General features: G+C 45.3%; 1 protein-coding gene across 2 annotated transcripts; it reads right to left on the bottom strand.

Annotated features, from left to right (window-relative positions):
- Positions 1 to 864: 864 nt before the first annotated feature.
- Positions 865 to 24,560, bottom strand: LOC143805811 (THAP domain-containing protein 5-like). Of its 2 annotated transcripts, none has more exons than XM_077285493.1 (4): positions 24,356 to 24,560; positions 16,351 to 16,543; positions 1,357 to 2,334; positions 865 to 1,124 (listed from the first exon to the last, which is right to left on the bottom strand). In XM_077285493.1, exons 1-4 carry the CDS (start codon positions 24,418 to 24,420, stop codon positions 987 to 989), a joined length of 1,374 nt encoding a protein of 457 aa, XP_077141608.1. In that variant the 5' UTR covers positions 24,421 to 24,560; the 3' UTR covers positions 865 to 986. The 2 variants fall into 2 exon arrangements, with proteins under 2 accessions (XP_077141608.1, XP_077141609.1); XM_077285494.1 differs by lacking the exon at positions 24,356 to 24,560 and adding an exon at positions 23,885 to 23,973.
- Between the last annotated feature and the right edge of the window lie 43 nt (positions 24,561 to 24,603).

Raw genomic sequence — 24,603 nt, 5'->3', positions numbered from 1 at the left:
ACGGTTGCATCCACACTGCGGCCTTAAGACCATGTATAGCTTTACACATTTTTTTTCCCACTTACTTCCTATGCGTAAAGACTTTCTAAATAGCCTTTATTAAATATGTTCTATTTTTCTGCTGCGGAGCGTCAGTAGTTCCTTTTTCCGAGCACCTCACAAAAACACTACAAATGCATCCAAGCTGCCTGACAATACAGATTTCTCTCTGATCTCTTCCCCCTCCTGTCAGCGTTAGAGATAGCAGGAAGGAGAGAGGCAATACACATTTGTAGTGTGGATAGGGGTGAAAGCATCCACGGTCTCAAGGAGGGCAGGGAAAACAGGTTATAGAACAGGAAAGCACAAAGGGAAAACATGTAGAGGATAGGATATATTCTGATATAGTAGTGAATACAGCAGTACCTTGGACACTTAGAAAGCTTACATCCAGCACCCCCGCCTCACCCTATTTGGCAGTGCTGGGTAAAAATGGAAAAAGTCGCAGAATTTTGGTGCAACTCCAAGTTGCGCCTAAATTTTGTGACTTTTCAAAGCTTTTATAGCAGAATTCTGCCATGAAAGCTTTGAGAAATCAGGCCCAAAGTATATGGGCCGCTCTTGGCCATCTTCGGCAATCAGAGTCTTTAAATGGCATAGCAGTGTGAATGTGACTCGGGGCCCCTCGTTCTTACTGGTATGGAGGGTGGGGGTCACAATCATTTTCTTTCTATGGATAGTTGATAATTTGCATTCACCACACCAATGAGCACCATATTTAAGTGTCCAGGCTTGTTGTCAAGCGTTACCAGAATTCCCAGTGTCACCAGTCTACGGAGCCTTGGCTGCCATAGTGAACTAAAGAAACATTCAAGGACAAGTGAGTGCAAAAACTGAAAATGGCTATATAAATAGAAAAGCAGGTACACAATCATCTCCTTTCTATATGATGGCAGCAAAGGGCCTCCCACCGATGCAGACTACAGACGCGGCAGGGGAACGCCATATCACTTCTCTATGCGCAGGATTGTCCGGTTTTCACTCTGGAGGGGCACAGCATACAGCAAGCCTTGGTCCTCGTCTTCACAGACAATTGCAATGGTCTCGGTATCATCTGTCTGTATAGTGGTGGCGTTCAGACAGGCCTAAAAGAAAAAAAAACAAAAAAAAAAACATACAATAAACTTCAAAGTAGGGTCAGCACTATGTTATACAGGCATTATGAGGGAGGATACCCCAATTCTGTACACCCCCAGCCAGGACATATGGCAATCGCAGGCAACTACTGTCATTCCGGGGACGCAAGACTACCGAGGATGTAAATATAGCCAGTAAACTAAGAGTTAACCTTAACCACTACACAGTCTAAACACTTACCAGTTCCAGAAAGTTAAGTTTATCCTCTGAAATCAAGTTCTCCTTCTTTAACTGGTCCACGACGCCTTCCATGACCTCCAACTTTGAGCAATGCTTCTGATGTCGCTGTTGTAGGGTCATTACTTTCTGCTGCAAGTTCATCACTACAGAGACCATCTCTGCAGTTGATAAGGTTTCCGGAACTTTGTCTGGTTCCTCTGATGGTTCTGTGCTGAAGTCCGCTGACTCGTCACTGGATGATACCTCATAGCAGCGTTTTGACACGATGGGAACGGTAGAAGTTATGGGACTTTCAGTAGAGCTTGACAATATGGTCTCCTGAGAAGGTATCAATGGTGGAAGAGGACCAGATGACGGTACGGGGACAAGGGTGGCCGTTTGCATGGTTTCTAAATAGGACATCACATCCTCTGTGGTCATTGTAGCTGGGGGTGGTGTGGGTAACCCCGCTTCAAAAAAGGGCTCGATTGAGATGTTTTCCACCCCCATAGCATCATGATTAGACCCTGCAGTCACCTCAAAGACGGCAGGGACTTCATCTCCAACAGACTGTAAAACAAAGTCATGCTGTAATGTGGTGGTGGCAATGTGTTCTTCAGACAAGAAGCCAAGTTGTTCAACCAAAGGAACCTGTTGTACCTGGTGTTCTCCTATCACCTCAATGGGTAACGCTACAGTCTGGAAGCCATGAGATGGTGCCAGGGCCAGTGACAACCCGTCAAAGGATTCGACAAAATGAATTAGTGGTACCAGATTCACCGCTCCCACGACTGCACTAGGGTCTGTGTTCAGCAGAAGCTCCGCTCCGTCTATGGAAATCTGACCGGTGGAGGAAGTTGGATCCAGAGCAATTGTCAAAGTGTCTGGAAGAACTTGCGTTTCGCCGATGATCAAAGGTGAAACTGCCGACACGCAGACTTCATCAAATAAATTCTGTGCGGGGTTCAGTGTTCTGGGCTTAGTCACTTGTATTCGGCTCTGAAATACAGAAGATGGGATTAGAAGATGACCACCTGGATAGTTTCAGGTCCAGTAACAGTTTCCCATTATACTTTACATGCATTTTAAAACAAAAGTGGAATTAACTAGGGAAGTCTCAAACACGTTCTTGGGATTAGTACTGGTCCCAAAGGTCATATTGTCATGTTTTGGCATGCCCTGTCTGTGTAGTAGGATTTCTCCTTTTTCTTTACAGACTTCCATAGGTTCTACTGAAGCACACAAATTGACAAATTCCTCTGATTAGCCAGACTGGTACGTCGTCATCATCATTGCAGCACGACGTGTCAGCCCAGCTCATCAAAAGAAGAATTAGAAATTCCAGGAGGCAAGAGGAGATTCACAAGCCTTCCATCCAGAAGGCCTGTCCGATGGACCGGAGTCCTGTTAATCGATTCTCCGATCTCTAGCAATTATGTATCTTACAAATGGAGACAGATAGTAGCGATAAGTGGATGGGGGGAGGCTGCTCCAGCATCGATGTCAGTGTCCACTGGACGGGAGACATGTGGGTGTCTCTTCTGATTAGTAGACCGCCATGACATCATGGCGCAATGTTGGCGCGCGCCTACAAATCAGTAGAGAAGTTGGAAATGCCTGCAAGAACGGGGAGAGAGGTTCGGAGGGCTCATAGAATACCAAAATGGCCACAGGACCAGGGTCCGGCAAACAGATTATCTACAATCTCTGGCAAAAATTATGGAATCACCGGCCTTGGAGAATGTTCATTCAGTTAATTTTGTAGAAAAAAAAAGCAGATCACAGACATGGCACAAAACTAAAGTCATTTCAAATGGCAACTTTCTGGCTGTAAGGAACACTAAAAGAAATCAAGAACAAACAATGTGGTAGTCAGTAATGGATACTTTATTTAACCAAACATAGGGAAAAAATTATGGAATCACTCAATTCTGAGGAAAAAATTATGGGATCATGAAAAACAAAACAAAAAAAAAAAACTCTCCAAAACATCACTAGTATTTTGTTGCACCACCTCTGGCTTTTATAACAGCTTGCAGTCTCTGAGGCATGGACTTAATGAGTGTCACACAGGACTCTCCATCAATCTGGCTCCAACTTTCTCTGATTGCTGCTGCCAGATCAGCTGTGCAGGTTGGAGCCATGTCTTGGACCATTTTCTTCAACTTCCACCAAAGATTTTCAATTGGATTGAGATCTGGACTATTTGCAGGCCATGACATTGACCTTATGTGTCTTTTTTCAAGGAATGTTTGCACAGTTTTTGCTCTATGGCAGGATGCATTATCATCTTGAAAAATGATTTCATCACCCCCAAACATCCGTTCAATTGATGGGATAAGAAAAGTGTCCAAAATATCAACATAAACTTGTGCATTTATTGAAGATGTAATGACAGCCATCTCCCCAGTGCCTTTACCTGACATGCAGCCCCATATCATCAATGACTGTGGAAATTTGCATGTTCTCTTCAGGCAGTCATCTTTATAAATCTCATTGGAACTGCACCAAACAAAAGTTCCAGCATCATCACCTTGCCCAATGCAGATTCGCGATTCATCACTGAATACAGGGATTTTTGTGTACTCACCGTAAAATCCTTTTCTCCGAGCCCATCATTGGGGGACACAGACCATGGGTGTATGCTGCTGCCACTAGGAGGCTGACACTAAGTGAAAACAAAGAAAGTTAGCTCCTCCCCTGCAGTATACACCCTCCTGCTGGCTCACAGCTAACCAGTTCAGTGCATAAGCAGTAGGAGATCAATAACAACATATGGGCGTATATAGCATGTCATATTATATATGAGAGTATAGCATGTCAGAATATAAAAACAAGCACAAGCTAATAGGGTGGGAGCTGTGTCCCCCAATGATGGGCTCGGAGAAAAGGATTTTACGGTGAGTACACAAAAATCCCTATTTCTCCTTCGCCTCATTGGGGGACACAGACCATGGGACGTCCCAAAGCAGTCCCTGGGTGGGGACAACATCAGATCAGGCCGGTGTAACCGCTACTTACAAGAGCGTAACCGCGGCCTGCAGAGTCCGCCTGCCCAGACTGACATCTGTGGAAGTGTGTGAATTATAGTGCTTCAAGAATGCATGCGGAATGGAGGAATTCGCAAGCGTGCGGTCGTGCTTGCCGACGTCTGGTACCTAGAGCCCTCAGACAGGGAGATAGGCTGACGTCTAGCACGGAAGGACTCCTGGATGGTGAAAAGAATCCACCAGGCTAACATGGTCGATGAAACGGCTAAACCCTTCCTGTGACCGTCAGGAAGCCTACTTACCCTCGAGAAGCCCAAGTAAAGTGTCCAACCTTCGGAAGAACACCATCCTCGATATGTACCCACTCAGAGTATCTACTTCTTCCAGATCATGGAGAAAACATTCCGTTGTGTGGACTAGAGCCGAAAGAGATGAGAGGACGATGCCCCTGCAACAATGGGAATACAATACTACCTTGGCAACGAGGGAAAGGAGACGGCCTGAGGGCAACCTAGCCTTGATGATGATGAGGAAGAAAGTCTGAAAGAACAGAGTGGCGAGCTCTGAAGACTCCTCAGGATGACAGGTACGCAGAGAAATAAGGGGAGCGACCATCCCTGATAGTAAAATCTGTCCGGGTCGAAAAAAGTCTACTGTAAGATCCCCAGGACCATTAAGGTCCCACAGATCTAACGGTACGCGGTAGAGAAAAAAACTACGGGTGAAGACTCTCTGCAAGAAATTCATATTTGCGGTTTCGTCGCAATAAGCCAGACAAAATACTAGTACGGCAAGGGAGAGAACCTGACAGTGTCAGTGATCTCCCGGGATCACTGGGGCCCTTTCTGCTTCCAAAGAGATCTCAGAAGTAGTGGAAGAGAGTTATGGAAATGGGTACCATGGAAGAAAACGAGCATGCACTGCGATGGTCATGGATTTCGAGGTCAAACCATGAACTGGAGTACATTAGTGATCAATTTGGACGCCATCCGACCTGATGGAAGACTTCCGAGAGAAGTTCCCAGTCACATGAGGAGAAACCCTGACGGCTGAATATGTCTGCCACCCAGTGTTCTACTCCAGGGATATGTACTGCTGAGATCACGGAGTGATAGATCTCGGCCCATCAGAGAGTGCGAGGTACCTCGGCCATGGCGCTTGACTGTGGGTACCTGCTAGATGGTTGACGTACGGCGCAGCCGTGGCGTTATCCAATTGAAGACGGATGGCTGACCCGCTTGAAGGCAGTAGACCTGCTGTAGGATTAGCTGTACCGTTCGGATCCCCAGTGCAATGATCGGGAGAAAAAGACTGGAATTGGTAGTCCTTAATAACCATTGGACCAGGAGAAGGCTCCAGATGAGAAAGGAGCTAGAGACTGCCCCTGTGAAGGCCTGATTGCCTGCTTGAAACGAGCGGAGCGAAAGAAACTGCTTCCATTGTCGTCTTTTTCCCCAGAACCGTCCTAGCGAGTTGAATGAACCGAGGGAATGAGAGACTAAGTGCACGAGCTTCTAGTTGAAAAGCCACGACCATGACTCAAGATCGTTCTTGTGCAGGATCATCCTCAAAAAGAATCTGCTGGGCTGGGAAAGAGGAAAAAACTTGTCCAAGTTTAGCTGCTAGCCCAAGTGAGAAGGTATTGCAAGTGATATAGACGACTCAGCGCAGTCCTGGAAGAGCAGCTAGAAAGTCGACCAAATAGGGAAGGGCGACCATGCTTCTAGGGTGCAAGAAGCACATGACAACCGCTATGATCCATGCGACCACTCTGGTGCGGTAGCTAGGCTGAAGGGCAAGGGCGTGACTTGAAAATGCTGTTCGCGAATGGAAAGGCGAAGAGATTATTGTAGAGGGGAAAAAATAGGCATGTGAGGGTAAGAATCCCGAATGTCGATGGATGCTAGAAAACTCCACTTTTTTCTGTTGAAGTAATGGCTGAGCGGAGGAACTCCATCTGAAAAAGGAGGACCTTGTCAAAGGTTGTTAGAAGTTTGAGGTCCAGGAATGGTCTTACTTTTCATTCCCTCCATCTTGAAACCAAGATCCCTTAGATCTAGACTGTCCTGGACAACGCTTCCACTGCTGGTTGGGTCTGTAGAAAAAGATACGATCCCTTGTTAGTCTTCCGCTCAGAAGATTTGATTTGAATCGAAGTAGATAAGGTCTCTGACCAGGAGACTATTGGTCAAGCAACATCATGTGGCGGCTAAAGAAGGGTAGAGCACTGAACCCGAAACCACAAGACGGAACGAACCAGATTTGCTATCCGACCGTCTGCGGTATTTTAATTGATGATACATCGGGCAGGGATACTGGTTGGTACACCATAAGAAATTCTACCCGGTTAGTCTGCCAAGTGGCAGAATGCGGGGCTGCAACCAGCAGGTCTCTTGCCATTGTCGTGCAGAGTAGAAAATTAGGAACCCTCGATCCACCATCCTCTTAACAGGGACGTGGAGAGGAATCGTCCGCTTTTTTGCATCATCCGCTAAATAGTGGTGATACCAAGAGGGGAGCTCGGACGACAAAAATGTGCGCCTCTGTACATCCCCAGAGTTGAGGTCCCCGGGTGAACAGAGCAGGTTGTCTGGCATTAGGCCTGGATGCAGAAGAGGATACATGGAGGCGACGCTGCATGTGTTCATCTGTTGAAGATGTGGGGGGAATCGGTGCCCCTAAAAAGGACCCATCTCCCATAAAAATCAGACCAGGTATGGCAACCTACTTAGAGGCTTCTGTCCAGTGAATCGCTCGTCAATGTTGATGGTATAAATAGGAGAGTCCCTCCTTTTCTGAAGCTCTGGCAATCCAAGGCAATAAGCGATCCATATTCAGCGTTGTTCTCAACCAATCATAGGGGAGAGATCAGGAAATGAAAACTTCCGTCTTCTAGACCCCTGTACATTTTTCTAGAACCCTTGCGGCCCCTGCTAGCCGACGGCTCCCATGTAGGAGAGGGACCATGTATCTCGGTCCTGCGAGCACTCCGAGTCACAGAGGGTTCACAGAGGGATTCAATCTCTTGGTCCGAGAAAACCATGGGTTGTACTTTTCATTCCCTCCTCGGTTAAGGGATGAGTGGCGAAGGCTCCAGAGCTCAGTTAGGGTGACCAGCTTCGGATTGGTGAAGTGCCCTTAAGACCAGGGCATACTGGTCACGTGCCTTTAAGACCAGGGCATACTGGTCACGTGCCTTTAAGACCAGGGCATACTGGTCACGTGCCTTTAAGACCAGGGCATACTGGTCACGTGCCTTTAAGACCAGGGCATACTGGTCACGTGCCTTTAAGACCAGGGCATACTGGTCACGTGCCTTTAAGACCAGGGCATACTGGTCACGTGCCTTTAAGACCAGGGCATACTGGTCACGTGCCTTTAAGACCAGGGCATACTGGTCACGTGCCTTTAAGACCAGGGCATACTGGTCACGTGCCTTTTACTGTGGGAAGAGCCGGGATCGGCGGCGGCGGGCTCCTGAGCTCACTGGAACTAAGTACTCTGGTAAAAGTGACCGGCTTCTGGTTGGTCATGACCTAAAGAGCAGAGAATGCTTGTCATGTACCCTTAAGACCAGGGGATGCTGGTCGTGAAACTAAGACCGGAGTGGCTGGTCGGGAGCCTTTAAGACTAGCTCAAGGACCAGGGAATACTTCTGCGTTTATGGCCTGTATAATGGTTGAAGTTTTTTGTTTTTTTTACATTATCCACCTCTGCTGTCGGAGGGGTTGTTGGGGAAAGGAGAGCGGGGGGAGGGATGGAGCGGCGTCTCCCTACCTGGTTCCTGAATCCCCCGTCAGCGTTGGATTAGATTCTCCAGCGCTGAAAGCAGCGCCGGGACCGATGCCGCAGCCGCTTCCGGATGTTCACAGCTCATGTCCGGAAGCGGCAGGGAGATGAACATGGCCGCCGAGAATATGTGGTGTTCTCGTCCTGAGCGAGAAGCGCCTGAATAGGGAGGCGGAGCCTAAACGCGCGGCCTAGCATGGGCGGAGACTCCGGGTTGCGGCCTACACGCAGCTGAAGCCGGGGGCTAAATTTTAGGCCAGTTACGCAGAGCCCTCCAGCCGCACAAAATCCCAGCACTTACCTAGGAATCTGCCGCAAGGCAGAGTATGCAGCTCTGTTCAGCAGATCATTAGAAGGAAAACTGTTGCTGTCGCTGCTGTTTGGACGGTGCAGGTATAGAGAAGACCTCAATCCATCGTCCCTTTAGCAGGGAGGAGGAGAGGAACCGTCCGCCTCCTTGTACCATCCGCTCTTAATAGTGATGGTGCAGTGGGGGCTGCTCGGACGCCATGCTGAATAGTGCCTCTGTACAGCCGAGGGTAAAACCTGGTGGGCAGGGCTGAATGTCCGGCAATAGGCCTGGCTGCAGAAGAGGATACTGGAGGTGACACTCCAGTGCTCGTCTGATAAGGGAGGGGGAGATCGGTGCCCTTGAAGGGGCCCGTCGCCCCTAGAATCAGCTCAGGCAGTGGCTTCCCACGTCGCAGGAGAGGATACGGAGAGGTGAAACTCCCGTGCTCGCCTGTTGTTGGTTCGGGGGAGATCGGAACATGAAAGAATCTGTCGTCCCCTTCGTCCGTTGTAAAAGGTAAACCTCCTACGGACACTAAGCAAGAACTAGTTAGCTGTGAGCCAGCAGGAGGGTGTATACTGCAGGGGAGGAGCTGACTTTCTTTGTTTTCACTTAGTGTCAGCCTCCTGGTGGCAGCAGCATACACCCATGGTCTGTGTCCCCCAATGAGGCGAAGGAGAAATGACTTTAATCCAGTCATCCACAATCCACGATTGCTTTTCCTTAGCCCATTGTAACCTTGTTTTTTTCTGTTTAGGTGTTAACCCCTTAGTGACAGAGCCAATTTGGTACTTAATGACCGAGCCAATTTTTACAATTCTGACCAGTGTCACTTTATGAGGTTATAACTCTGGAACGCTTTATCGGATCCCGCTGATTCTGAGATTGTTTTTTCGTGACATGTTGTACTTCAAGTTAGTGGTAACATTTCTTCGATATTACTTGCGATTATTTATGAAAAAAATGGAAATATGGCGAAAATTTTTAAAATTTTGCAATTTTCAAACTTTGTATTTTTATGCCCTTAAATCAGAGAGATATGTCACAAAAAATAGTTAATAAATAACATTTCTCACATGTCTACTTTACATCAGCACAATTTTGGAAACAATTTTTTTTTTTGTTAGGGAGTTATAAGGGTTAAAAGTTGACCAGCAATTTCTCATTTTTACAACACCATGTTTTTTTTAGGGACCACATCACCTTTGAAGTGATTTTGAGGGGTCTATATGATAGAAAATAACCAAGTGTGACACCATTCTAAAAACTGCACCCCTCAAGCTGCTCAAAACCACATTCAAGAAGTTTATTAACCCTTTACGTACTTCACAGGAACTAAAACAATGTGGAAGAAAAAAATTAACATTTTACTTTTTTTTGCAAACATTTTACTTCAGAACCATTTTTTTTAATTTTCACAAGTGTAAAAACAGAAATTTAACCACAAATTTTGTTGTGCAATTTTTCCTGAGTACGCCGATACCCCATATGTGGAGGTAAACCACTGTTTGGGCGCACCGCAGAGCTTGGAAGTGAAGGAGCACCGTTTGACTGTTTCAATGCAGAATTGGCTGGAATTGAGATCGGACGCCATGTCGCGTTTGGAGAGCCCCTAATGTGCCTAAACAGTGGAAACCCCCCACAAGTGACACCATTTTGGAAACTAGACCCCCCAAGGAACTTATCTAGATGTGTGGTGAGCACTTTGAACCCCCAAGTGCTTCACAGAAGTTTATAACGTAGAGCCGTGAAAATAAAAAATCGCATTTGTTTTCACAAAAATGATTTTTTCGCCCACAAATTCTTATTTTCACAAGGGTAACAGGAGAAATTAGACCACAAAAGTTGTTGTGCAATTTCTCCTGAGTACGTCGATACCCCATATGTGGAGGTAAACCACTGTTTGGGCGCACCGCAGAGCTTGGAAGTGAAGGAGCACCGTTTGACTTTTTCAATGCAGAATTGGCTGGAATTGAGATCGGATGCCATGTCGCGTTTGGAGAGTCCCTGATGTGCCTAAACAGTGGAAACCCCCCACAAGTGATACCATTTTGGAAACTAGACCCCCCAAGGAACTTATCTAGATGTGTGGTGAGCACTTTGAACCCCCAAGTGCTTCACAGAAGTTTATAACGTAGAGCCGTGAAAATAAAAAATCTCATTTTTTCTACAAAAATGATCTTTTTGCCCCCAAATTTTTATTTTCACAAGGGTAACAGGAGAAATTAGACCACAAAAGTTGTTGTGCAATTTCTCCTGAGTACGTCGATACCCCATATATGGGGGTAAACCACTGTTTGGGCGCACCGCAGAGCTTGGAAGAGAAGGAGTGTCGTTTTACTTTTTCAATGTAGAATTGGCTGGAATTGAGATCGGACGCCATGTCACGTTTGGAGAGCCGCTGATGTGCCTAAACAGTAGAGACCCCCCACATATGACACCATTTTGGAAACTAGACCCCTTAAGGAACTTATCTAGATGTGTGGTGAGCACTTTAAACCCCCAGGTGCTTCACAGAAGTTTATAACGTAGAGCCGTGAAAATAAAAAAATCGCATTTTTTCTACAAAAATGATCTTTTTACCTCCAAATTTTTATTTTACCAAGGGTAACAGGAGAAAATGGACCCCAGAAGCTGTTGTACAATTTGTCTTGAGTACGCCGACACCCCATATGTGGGGGTAAACCACTGTTTGGGCGCATGGCTGAGCTCGGAAGCAAAGGAGCGCCATTTGACTTTTCAATGCAAAATTGACTGGAATTGAGATCGGACGCCATGTCGCGTTTGGAGAGCCCCTGATGTGCCTAAACAGCAGAAACCCCCCAAAAGTGACCCCATTTTGGAAACTAGACCCCCCCATGGAACTTATCTAGATGTGTAGTGAGAACTTTGAATGCCCAAGTGCATCACAGAAGTTTATAATGCAGAGTCGTGAAAATAAAAAATATATATTTTTTAACAATAAAGATTTTTTAGCCCCCAAGTTTTTATTTTCACAAGGGTAACAAGAGAAATTGGACCCCAAAAGTTGTTGTCCAATTTGTCCTGAGTATGCTGGTACCCCATATGTGGGGGTAAACCACTGTTTGGGCGCATGGCAGAGCTCGGAAGGGAAGGAGTGCCATTTTGGAATGCAGACTTTGATAGAATTGTCTGCGGGCGTTATGTTGCCTTTGCAGACCCCTAATGTACCTAAACAGTAGAAACCCCCAACAAGTGACCCCATTTTGGAAAATAGACCCCCCAAGGAACTTATCTAGATATGTGGTGAGAACTTTGAATGCCCAAGTGCTTCACAGAAGTTTATAATGCAGAGTAGTGAAAATAAAAAATATTTTTTTTCCCACAAAAAAGATTTTTTTAGCCCCCAAATTTTTATTTTCACAAGGGTAACAAGAGAAATTGGACCCCAAAAGTTGTTGTCCAATTTGTCCTGAGTATGCTGGTACCCCATATGTGGGGGTAAACCACTGTTTGGGCGCACGGCAGAGCTCGGAAGGGAAGGAGCGCCATTTTGCAATGCAGACTTTGATAGAATTGTCTGCGGGCGTTATGTTGCGTTTGCAGACCCCTAATGTACCTAAACAGTAGAAACCCCCACAAGTGACCAAATTTTGGAAACTAGACCCCCTAAGGAACTTATCTAGATATGTGGTGAGAACTTTGAAAGCTCAAGTGCTTCACAGAAATTTATAATGCAGAGTAGTGAAAATAAAAAAATATATTTTTTTCCAACAAAAAAGATTTTTAGCCCCCAAGTTTTTATTTTCACAAGGGTAACAGGAGAAATTGGACCCCAAAAGTTGTTGTCCAATTTATCCCGAGTACGCTGATGCCCCATATGTGGGGGTAAACCACTGTTTGGGCGCACGGCAGAGCTCAGAAGGGAGGGAGTACCATTTGACTTTTTTAGCGCAAAATTGGCTGTCGTGTTTGGAGACCCCCTGATGTACCTAAACAGTGGAAACCCCCCAATTCTAACTCCAACCCTAACCCCAACACAGCCCTAACCCTAATCTCAACCCGATCCATAATCCTAATCACAACCCTAACGATAATCACAACCCTAACCCCAAAACAGCCCTAATCTCAACCCTAACCATAACCCTAATCAAAACCCTAAATCCAACACACCCCTAACCCTAATCCCAACCCTAATCCCAAACGTAACACTAATCCCAACCCTAATCCAAAACCTAACCCTAATCCCAACTCTAACCCTAACTTTAGCCCCAACCCTAACTTTAGCCCCAACCCTAACCATAACTTTAGCCCCCGTCGTCACAAAAAAAGTTCAATGTAACCTTTTTTTTGTACGTCGCGTCCGCCATTTCCGCGGATGCGTGGCCGTAACTCTGCCCCCTCCTCCCCAGGACATAGACTGGGCAGCGGATGCGTTGAAAAACTGCATCCGCTGCCCACGTTGTGCACAATTTTCACAACGTGCGTCGGTACATCGGGCCGACGCATTGCGACCGCCCCGTACCGACGCAAGTGTGAAAGAAGCCTTAGGCTACTTTCAGACATAGCGCATTTTTGAGCGCTATTTTGCGGGCGCTTTTCAAAAATGCGCAATGTCATTTTCGTCTGCCGGCAAAGTGAATGAGAAATTCACTTTGCCGTTCAGACACACCGCAAAAAAACGCGGCGCTTTTGTCTGCAAACACGCCGGCGTAAAAAGAATTGACATGTCAATTCTTTACGCAGCGGCGTGTCTGCGTATCCCCCTAGGGCCCCATATTACCTTCCACACACAGCGCCTTTGTCCTGGGTGTCGGCGTCTTTGTACGGAGGGGTTGACACCCAGGACCGGACGTGACGTCGGACAGGAAGAGGGAAGCCCCCGCCCCCCAGTGAAGCAGCATGGAGTCCTTCTGTGTGTGTGTGTGTGTGCGTGTGTGTGCGTGTGTGTGTCCCCATGCGACGCTAGTGCCACCATTGTGCTAAGTCGCCGTATGGGACTACTACTCCCATCCGGTATTAGGATGGGAGAGTTGTCCCTGTGTCCGGCGACTTAGCACAATTGTAAAGTTACACAAAACACCTACACACAATACACATACATGACACACAGTACATACAACATATAACACAGAGTATATACTCACCAACAGCACACTTGTAGGCGAAGCCCTCGATCCTCCAGGAAAAAATCCAAAAATAATAAACCAAATTCATACTCCCTGTCCGCAGAATCCATAAAACGAGTGTCCCACGCCGATCGGCTGCTCTCCGGCGATACACTGCCAGGAGCGAAGCTCCTAGCAGTGTATCGCGTACTGTTCCGGAGTTCAAAGACTCCGGCGTCTCGGTTAACAGCAGTACAGCTGCGTTGAACTTTCCCACGCAGCACTGCCGTTAAGCGAGAGTGCCGGGGTCAATGACCGCCGGTAAACTCGCTCGCGCATGCGCAGTGACACACCGACAGGAACTATGGCTCCTGTCAGTGTGTTGCTGCAGCCGTGGAGAGCAGACATATCTCTGGATGTGTCTGTTCTCCATGGAAAATCTTGATACGTGGCACTTAAATATGTGGCAATTAAATACGTGACACGTGGCACTTATACGTGATACGTGTCACTTAAATACGTGGCACTGAAATACGTGGCACTTTGATACGTGGCACGTGTCACTTAAATACGTGGCACGTGGCACTGAAATATGTGGCACGTGGCACTTTGATACGTGGCACGTGTCTCTTAAATACGTGGCACGTGGCACTGAAAGATGTGGCACGTGGAACTTTGATACGTGGCACGTGGCACTGAAAGATGTGGCACGTGGAACTTTGATACGTGGCACGTGGCACTGAAATATGTGGCACGTGGCACTTTGATACGTGGCACTTTGATACGTGGCACGTGGCACTTTGATACGTGGCACGTGGCACTTTGATACGTGGCACGTGGCACTTTGATACGTGGCACGTGGCACTTTGATACGTGGCACTGAAATATGTGGCACGTGGCACTTTGATACGTGGCACGTGTCACTTAAATACGTGGCACGTGGCACTGAAATATGTGGGACACGTCGCACAAAAAAGTTACATGTAGTTTTTTTTGTGTCGACGGTCCGCCGAAGCACGACGCATCCGTCGCACGACGGATGCGACATGTGGCAATCCGTCGCAATGCGTCGCTAATGCAAGCCAATGGAGAAAAAACGCATCCTGCAAGCACTTTTGCAGGATGCGTTTTTTCTCCAACGACGCATTGCGACGGAAGCCAAAAAACGCTAGTGTGAAAGTAGCCTAACCCTAACCCTAACCCTAAATTTAGCCCCAACCCTAACCCTAACTCTAACCCTAACCCTAACCCTAACCCTAACTCTAACCCTAACCCTAACCCTAATTTTAGCCCCAACTTGTCTTCTCCTGCCGGCCGGCAGATGGCAGCAGATGGCGGGCGCACTGCGCATGCGCCCGCCATGATGAAAAAGCCGGCTGGCAGGAGAAGACAGAAGAGGACCCAGGGACCCCGGGTGAGTATGTTAGGGTCCCCGAATCCCCCTATTTCTCTGTCCTCTGATGTGCGATCACATCAGAGGACAGAGAAATAACTGATCGCTTTTTTTTTTTTTTTTTTTTTTGCGGTCGCCGGTAAACTGTTAATTACCGGCGATCGCAAAGCAGGGGTCGGTGCAAATCGACCCCGATCATGTTCTTTGGGGTCTCGACTACCCCCGGCAGCCGAGACCCCAAAGAACATCCGGGTGCCGGGCGGCGGGCGCACTGCGCGTGCGCCCGCCATTTTTTCCCGGAAAAAAGATGGCGGCGCCCATGGGGAGACACGAGGAGCACCGGGGGAGGTAGGTAAGTATTGGGGGGCTATTGGGGGCCATCGGGGACCACATTTCTCTGTCCTCCGATGTGCGATCACATCGGAGGACAGAGAAATTAAACGGCAAATCGCGTTTTTTTTTTTTTTTGTTGCGACCGCCGGTAAACGGTTAATTACCGGCGATCGCAACTCGGGGGTCGGTAAAAACCCCCCGAATCATGTTCTCTGGGGTCTCGGCTACCGAGACCCCAGAGAAAATCCGACTCTGGGGGGCGCTATTCACTTTTTCCACAGCGCCGTTAATTAACGGCGCTGTGGTTTAAGTACCCTTAGCGGCCGCCGTTAAAAGGCGTATCGGCGGTCGTTAAGGGGTTAATGATAGCTTTCGTTTAGCTTTTCTGTACGTAAATTTCATTTCCTTTAGGCGGTTTCTTACAGTTCGGTCACAGACGTTGACTGCAGTTTCCACCCATTCGTTCCTCATTTGTTTTGCTGTGCATTTCCTGTTTTGGAGACATATTGCTTTAAGTTTCCGGTCCTGACGCTTTGATATCTCCCTTGGTCTACCAGTATGCTTGCCTTTAACAACCTTCCCATGTTGTTTGTATTTGGTCCAGATTTTAGGCACAGCTGACTGTGAACAACCAACATCTTTTGCAACATTGCGTGATGATTTACCTTCTTTTAAGAGTTTGATAATCCTCTCCTTTGTTTCAATTGACATCTCTCGTGTTGGAGCCATGATTCATGTCAGTACACTTGGTGCAACAGCTCTCCAAGGTGTGATCACTCCTTTTTAGATGCAGACTAAAGAGCAGATCTAATTCGATGCAGGTGTTATTTTTGGGTATGAAAATTTACAGGGTGATTCCAAAATTTTTTCCTCAGAATTGAGTGATTCCATAATTTTTCCCCTATGCTTGGTTAAAAATAGTAACCATTACTTACTACCACATTTTTTTGTTCTTGATTTCTTTTAGTGTTTCTTAAAGCCAGAAAGTTGCCATTTGAAATGAATTTAGTTTTGTGCCATATCTGTGATCTACTTTTTTTTTCTACAAAATTAAACAACTAAATGAACATCCTCTAAGGCCGGTGATTCCATAATTTTTGCCAGGGGTTGTATAAGAGAGAAAGAAGAGCTAGAGAACAGAATACCTACCGATACCACCGGGCTGGAGGAGAAGATGGTGGGAACAGCATCGTGTCTGAGGTAGCGGACCCCCCAACGAATATGGAAACAAGACGGTCTGAAGTGCTTGTTGCAAAGATACTGGTTTTTCGTTGGGAAGAAATTTTCTACATTCATGTTTGTCAGCCATTGCTTGAGACGTACTTTATCGTGTAATGGAAATCTGGGGGAAGAAAGGAGAATCAGACTCGTGAAACTGACAGGTGCTCACACAGGAGACGTGAATGGTGGATCCTGTGTTATCTACTGTATATAGAGGTGTTATCAGTCATCGTAGAGGAGGTGAGCTGTGACATCACCTATTGTGAATGGTGGATCCTGTGTTATCTACTGTATATAGAGGTGTTATCAGTCATTGTACAGGAGGAGGTGAGCTGTTACATCACCTATTGTGAATGGTGGATCCTGTGTTATCTACTGTATATAGAGGTGTTATCAGTCATTGTACAGGAGGAGGAGGTGAGCTGTGACATCACCTATTGCGAATGGTGGATCCTGTGTTATCTACTGTATATAGAGGTGTTTTCAGTCACTGTGCAGGAGGAGGTGCTGAGCTGTGACATCACCTATTGTGAATGGTGGATCCTGTGTTATCTACTGTATATAGAGATGTTATCAGTCATTGTACAGGAGGAGGAGGTGAGCTGTGACATCACCTATTGTGAATGGTGGATCCTGTGTTATCTACTGTATATAGAGGTGTTATCAGTCATTGTACAGGAGGAGGAGCTGAGCTGTGATATCACCTATTGTGAATGGTGGATCCCGTGTTATCTACTGTATATAGAGGTGTTATCAGTCATTGTATAGGAGGAGGTGAGCTGTGATATCTATTGTGGATGGTGGATCCTGTGTTATCTACTGTATAGAGAGGTGTTATCAGTCATTGTACAGGAGGAGGAGCTGAGCTGTGATATCACCTATTGTGAATGGTGGATCCTGTGTTATCTACTGAATATAGAGATCTTATCGGTCATCATACAGGAGGAGGTGCTGAGCTGTGACATCACCTATTGTGAATGGTGGATCCTGTGTTATCTACTGTATATAGAGGTGTTTTCAGTCACTGTGCAGGAGGAGGTGCTGAGCTGTGACATCACCTATTGTGAATGGTGGATCCTGTGTTATCTACTGTATAAAGAGGTGTTATCAGTCATTGTACAGGAGGAGGAGCTGAGCTGTGATATCACCTATTGTGAATGGTGGATCCCGTGTTATCTACTGTATATAGAGGTGTTATCAGTCATTGTACAGGAGGAGGAGGTGAGCTGTGACATCACCTATTGCGAATGGTGGATCCTGTGTTATCTACTGTATATAGAGGTGTTATCAGTCACTGTACAGGAGGAGGAGGTGAGCTGTGACATCACCTATTGTGAATGGTGGATCCTGTGTTATCTACTGTATATAGAGGTGTTATCAGTCATTGTACAGGAGGAGGATGTGAGCTGTGATATCACTATTGTGAATGGTGGATCCTGTGTTATCTACTGTATATAGAGGTGTTATCAGTCATTGTACAGGAGGAGGAGGAGAGCTGTGACATCACCGATTGTGAATGGTGGATCCTGTGTTATCTACTGTATATAGAGGTGTTATCAGTCATTGTACAGGAGGAGGAGGAAGTGAGCCGTGATATCACCTATTGTGAATGGTGGATCCTGTGTTATCTACTGTACATAGAGGTGTTATCAGTCATTGTACAGGAGGAGGAGGTGAGCTGTGACATCACCTATTGTGAATGGTGGATCCTGTGTTATCTACTGTATATAGAGGTGTTATCAGTCATTGTACAGGAGGAGGAGGAGGAGAGCTGTGACATCACCTATTGTGAATGGTGGATCCTGTGTTATCTACTGTACATAGAGGTGTTATCAGTCATTGTACAGGAGGAGGTGAGCTGTGACATCACCTATTGTGAATGGTGGATCCTGTGTTATCTACTGTACAGAGGTGTTATCAGTCATTGTACAGGAGGAGGAGGAGGAGAGCTGTGACATCACCTATTGTGAATGGTGGATCCTGTGTTATCTACTGTATATAGAGGTGTTATCAGTCATTGTACAGGAGGAGGAGGAGGAGAGCTGTGACATCACCTATTGTGAATGGTGGATCCTGTGTTATCTACTGTATATAGAGGTGTTATCAGTCATTGTACAGGAGGAGGTGAGCTGTGACATCACCTATTGTGAATGGTGGATCCTGTGTTATCTACTGAATATAGAGAGGTTATCGGTCATCATACAGGAGGAGGTGCTGAGCTGTGACATCACCTATTGTGAATGGTGGATCCTGTGTTATCTACTGTATAGAGAGGTGTTATCAGTCACTGTACAGGAGGAGGAGCTGAGCTGTGATATCACCTATTGTGAATGGTGGATCCTGTGTTATCTACTGTATATAGAGGTGTTATCAGTCACTGTACAGGAGGAGGAGGAAGTGAGCCGTGATATCACCTATTGTGAATGGTGGATCCTGTGTTATCTACTGTATATAGAGGTGTTATCAGTCACTGTACAGGAGGAGGAGGTGAGCTGTGATATCACCTATTGTGAATGGTGGATCCTGTGTTATCTACTGTATATAGAGGTGTTTTCAGTCACTGTGCAGGAGGAGGTGCTGAGCTGTGACATCACCTATTGTGAATGGTGGATCCTGAGTTATCTACTGTATATAGAGGTGTTATCAGTCATTGTACATGAGGAGGAGGTGAGCTGTGATATTACCTATTGTGAATGGTGGATCCTGTGTTATCAACTGTATATAGAGGTGTTATCAGTCATTGTACAGGAGGAGGAGGTGAGCTGTGATATCACCTATTGTGAATGGTGGGTCCTGTGTTATCTACTGTATATAGGGGTGTTATCAGTCATTGTACAAGAGGAGGAGGTAAGCTGTGACATCACCTATTGTGAATGGTGGATCCTGTGTTATCTACTGTACATAGAGGTGTTATCAGTCATTGTACAGGAGGAGGAGGAGGAGAGCTGTGACATCACCTATTGTGAATGGTGGATCCTGTGTTATCTACTGTACATAGAGGTGTTATCAGTCATTGTACAGGAGGAGGAGGTGAGCTGTGACATCACCTATTGTGAATGGTGGATCCTGTGTTATCTACTGTACATAGAGGTGTTATCAGTCATTGTACAGGAGGAGGAGGAGGAGAGCTGTGACATCACCTATTGTGAATGGTGGATCCTGTGTTATCTACTGTATATAGAGGTGTTATCAGTCATTGTACAGGAGGAGGAGGAGGAGAGCTGTGACATCACCTATTGTGAATGGTGGATCCTGTGTTATCTACTGTATATAGAGGTGTTATCAGTCATTGTACAGGAGGAGGATGTGAGCTGTGATATCACTATTGTGAATGGTGGATCCTGTGTTATCTACTGTATATAGAGGTGTTATCAGTCATTGTACAGGAGGAGGAGGAGAGCTGTGACATCACCGATTGTGAATGGTGGATCCTGTGTTATCTACTGTATATAGAGGTGTTATCAGTCATTGTACAGGAGGAGGATGTGAGCTGTGATATCACTATTGTGAATGGTGGATCCTGTGTTATCTACTGTATATAGAGGTGTTATCAGTCATTGTACAGGAGGAGGATGTGAGCTGTGATATCACTATTGTGAATGGTGGATCCTGTGTTATCTACTGTATATAGAGGTGTTATCAGTCATTGTACAGGAGGAGGAGGAGAGCTGTGACATCACCTATTGTGAATGGTGGATCCTGTGTTATCTACTGTATATCGAGGTGTTATCAGTCACTGTACAGGAGGAGGAGGTGAGCTGTGATATCACCTATTGTGAATGGTGGATCCTGTGTTATCTACTGTATATAGAGGTGTTCTTAGTCACTGTGCAAGAAGAGGAGGTGAGCTGTGACATCACCTATTGTGAATGGTGGATCTTGTGTTATCTACTGCAGAGGTGTCAAACTGCATTCCTCGAGGGCCTCCAACAGGTCATGTTTTCAGGATTTCCTTGTATTGCACAGGTGAGAATTTAATCACCTGCACAGAATGATTCCAGCACCTTGTGGAATGCTAAGGAAATCCTGAAAACATGACCTGTTGGCGGCCCTCGAGGAATGCAGTTTGACACCTCTGATCTACTGTATATAGAGGTGTTATGCAAATTGCCTCTTCTGAGAAAAAGAGGACTTGAACGCTATAGCGCCACCTGTTGGAAATAGCAATCCTACAAGTCACAATCAACCCTTTAACGAGTCGTGCAATATAACTTAGGATAAAAGCCAAATCAGTATCTCAATTTGCAGACACGGTGTTTCGGGCTGTTGGTCCTCGTCGGTGCGAAGCATGAGAACTGGTTTGGCTAGGTGAGAGGCTCTGGACTGGGGTCTAAGGGGTAACGTTTCTCCTTATGGAGAGTGACATACCAGCTGGCTTGACAAGGTAAGGAGGCTTATTTGCCATGCAATGCTCCTCTGGGAAATTAAATATGCAAATTGCCTCTTATAGAGGTGTTGTCAGTCATTGCACAGGAGGAGGAGGAGGAGGTGAGCTGTGACATCACCTATTGTGAATGGTGGATCCTGTGTAATCTACTGTATATAGAGGTGTTATCAATCATTGTACAGGAGGAGGAGGTGAGCTGTGACATCACCTATTGTGAATGGTGGATCCTGTGTAATCTACTGTATATAGAGGTGTTATCAATCATTGTACAGGAGGAGGAGGTGAGCTGTGACATCACCTATTGTGAATGGTGGATCCTGTGTAATCTACTGTATATAGAGGTAATAATACACAAAGAAGGACCGGTATAAAGTGCCAGTATGCACCAAATAAATATTTTATTTTGAATTTACATATAATATAACCAAAAAACAACAAATACCTGCAAGGTTGCTACTAAGAAGCAGAGACTGCCACAATAAGTTATAGGTAATAAACGTATTACCACACCTGTGCCTACTTTAATATACCCATACATATAACTCAGTATACTCAATTATACTACATAGTGTAGGGGTAAAAAGAAACCCTGTCTAAATACATCTAAGTAATGTGCTGGGTAAAAATGAAGATAAGCGGCACTTACATAGATCTGGTGTGGATCCCAAATGGCGTCCCCGCCGCCCCAACGCCATTTGGGATCCACACCAGATCTATGTAAGTGCCGCTTATCTTCATTTTTACCCAGCACATTACTTAGATGTATTTAGACAGGGTTTCTTTTTACCCCTACACTATGTAGTATAATTGAGTATACTGAGTTATATGTATGGGTATATTAAAGTAGGCACAGGTGTGGTAATACGTTTATTACCTATAACTTATTGTGGCAGTCTCTGCTTCTTAGTAGCAACCTTGCAGGTATTTGTTGTTTTTTGGTTATATTATATGTAAATTCAAAATAAAATATTTATTTGGTGCATACTAGCACTTTATACCGGTCCTTCTTTGTGTATTATTATAATCATTTGGTTAATTGTGCCTTTTGAACTTTATATGGGTCTAGTGGTGTATATAGAGGTGTTATCAATCATTGTACAGGAGGAGGAGGAGGAGGAGGTGAGCTGTGACATCACCTATTGGGAATGGTGGATCCTGTGTAATCTACTGTATATAGAGGTGTTATCAGTCATTGCACAGGAGGAGGAGGTGAGCTGTGACATCTATTGTGAATGGTGAATCTGTGATAACTATAATATATAGAGTTACCTGTCATTGTACAGGTGTTCCTTGCATTGTTATCGTGTATGTGATGGTATTTAGACTGCTGAAAAGTCTTCTGTGCAGAACCAGTCTAGTGTTAAACCTAATAGCCAGTGTGAAAACTGCATATAATATATACTGTGTACTGTACCTGTCAGACGGCCATATAAATTGGACTGCAGTGCATGGACTGGCAAAGTGACTCTCCAAACCCGAGGGTGACAGTGGTATATAAATATATGAAGGGGACACACTCGGGTAGTGAGACCCACTGGCGAGTCCATGTACTGATTTCCCATTTCTACGGCAGTCTGACTGCACCTTTAGGCTATGTTCACACTTTGCAGTTTTTGCTGCGGATCCGCAGCGGATTTGGAGCTGCGGATCCGCATCAGTTTTCCATGCAGGGTACAGTACAATGTTACCCTATGGAAAACAAAAACCGCTGTGCCCACTTTGCGTTTTTCCGCAGGAAAATCCGCGCGGATTTTCTGCGGAAAAAAAGAAGTACCATGTCAATTCTTTCTGCGGATTCCGCAGCGGTTTTCCACCTGCACCAATAGGAAAGTGCAGTTGGAAAACCGCAGTGGAATCCGCAGTAGAAACCGCACAAAAAACCGCAGTGAAAATCACCGCGGTTTTGCACTGCGGTTTTTGCAAATCCGCTGCGGAAAAATCCGCAGTGGAATCTGCAAAGTGTGAACAAGCCCTTACAATGCAGCTCTGGCGTGGGGCCTCATTACTTCATCCATCCACCCTGGCTGCCATAATTGAACATGCATGTCAAGAGAGAGCCCCTTCCCTCTATTCCCGATGCTCTCAAGGGAATTAAACAGCCGGGATGAGAGTTCTCCGTATCTCTAACATGGCTGACACTAGTATACATCTGTACATTCATAGCGGATTGCATAGCTGTAAAATTGAGTGACGGGGGTTTAGGGATGAGCTACAGGCTCCACTGCATCAGCGGGGAGATAGTTGTCAGACACAGCTGGACTCTTCATAAAGAAGGCAGAGAGGGTTTACTACCAGGTCTGCCTTCCGGATCTGTCTATGCAGTATAGGAAGCACTGACAGCGCGTCTTCCTCTCATCCTAGCGATCCCCGAGGACCAGGACCTGCCGGGTCCCAATAGGTCCAGATCTGGGGGTTATAAACAAACCAGGGTGAACAAATAAAAAAAAATGTATATATCTAAATGCCTCCCAAAGTTTAATTATAATATAAATGTGTGAAATAAAAAGTAAAGAGAAAAAAAATTAAATTAGGTTACGTTCACACATTGCGTTTTTTCAGCATTTTTTTTGTGCATATATGAAGCTGCGTTTTATAGTTCTAGCAAACTCTATGAGATATCAGAATGCTCGTGCACACATTTGATTTTTGGCCTCACTATTTTGTGCAAAACCTCGGTTATTGCCAAATGTGGCATGTCACTTCTCTCAGCGTTTTTCACCCATTGAAAGGAATGAAAAAAAAGATTGGAAAAAAACGCAGGTATCAGGCTTTGCTGCAATTTTTTTATGCTAAAACCTGATGAAGTAGAATTAGATTTTTTATTTTGTGCACTAAACTTTATCAGTATGCACAAGAGACAAATACGCAGGGAGAAAACGAATCCAAAAAAGCATCAAAAAAATGCAAAAAAAAAATATATATATATATATAATAATAAGGAAAACCTGCTTTTTTGAGGCAAATTTCTTACTGCCTTAGGAAAAAAAACGCAGCAAAAATGCAACGTGTGAACACAATACAGTCCCGACTCCACTAAAGATTAAAAAATGTTGTCCCATAGATACGAATACTTACTGAAAAGTAGGCAAAATGTTTGCCCCTGCTATTTAGTAGTTATATTTATGGGTTGCTGGTTTTTTTTTTTAAAGATTTTTAAATTTTCTTTTGCCTGATAAACCAACAGAAAAAAAAGTTTTATAGAATAATATATATATATATATATATATATATATATATATATATATATATATATATATATATATATATATAATAAAGCCACGCATAACAAACAAAAAAAGGGTAAAAAAAAATGTTATTGAAATATACAAAGGAAAATAACTAAATTTACAGAGGGAAAAAGAAAAAAAAAGTATCGGGGCTAGTAATGGTTAATACTAATAAACAGATAAAATCCAAGTAGGAGGTGAGTAGAAGTTCGGTGAGAAGTCCGTGCCCCCCGCACCGCACGGCCCGTGACTCCGCCACCAGAGAACTTCCAGCCACACGCCCCCTCCCCCACACAGGCGCTGGCCGCCCCGCACTCACTTGTAGTAACTTTCCCTGCCTGTCTCCGCTCTCCTGCACTCCGGGACCACGCAGCTCTTCGGCATTCTACTCGCTCTCTCTTGCCTCTAAAAAAAATAAAAATAATAATAATGACGTTTTCCGTTGTCCCCTTGACGTCATCCGGAAAGGCTGAACTGTGTGTAAACCCCAAGCGGCCATTTTGGATAAGGGAAATCTGATTGGGTTCTTGTAATTTGTTGCCCAAAATGAGTGGCGGTGACGTCATC

Source organism: Ranitomeya variabilis, chromosome 2 (assembly GCF_051348905.1).
Source record: "Ranitomeya variabilis isolate aRanVar5 chromosome 2, aRanVar5.hap1, whole genome shotgun sequence".
Lineage (NCBI taxonomy): Eukaryota > Metazoa > Chordata > Amphibia > Anura > Dendrobatidae > Ranitomeya > Ranitomeya variabilis.
This window is presented reverse-complemented; position numbering and strand designations above follow the sequence as displayed.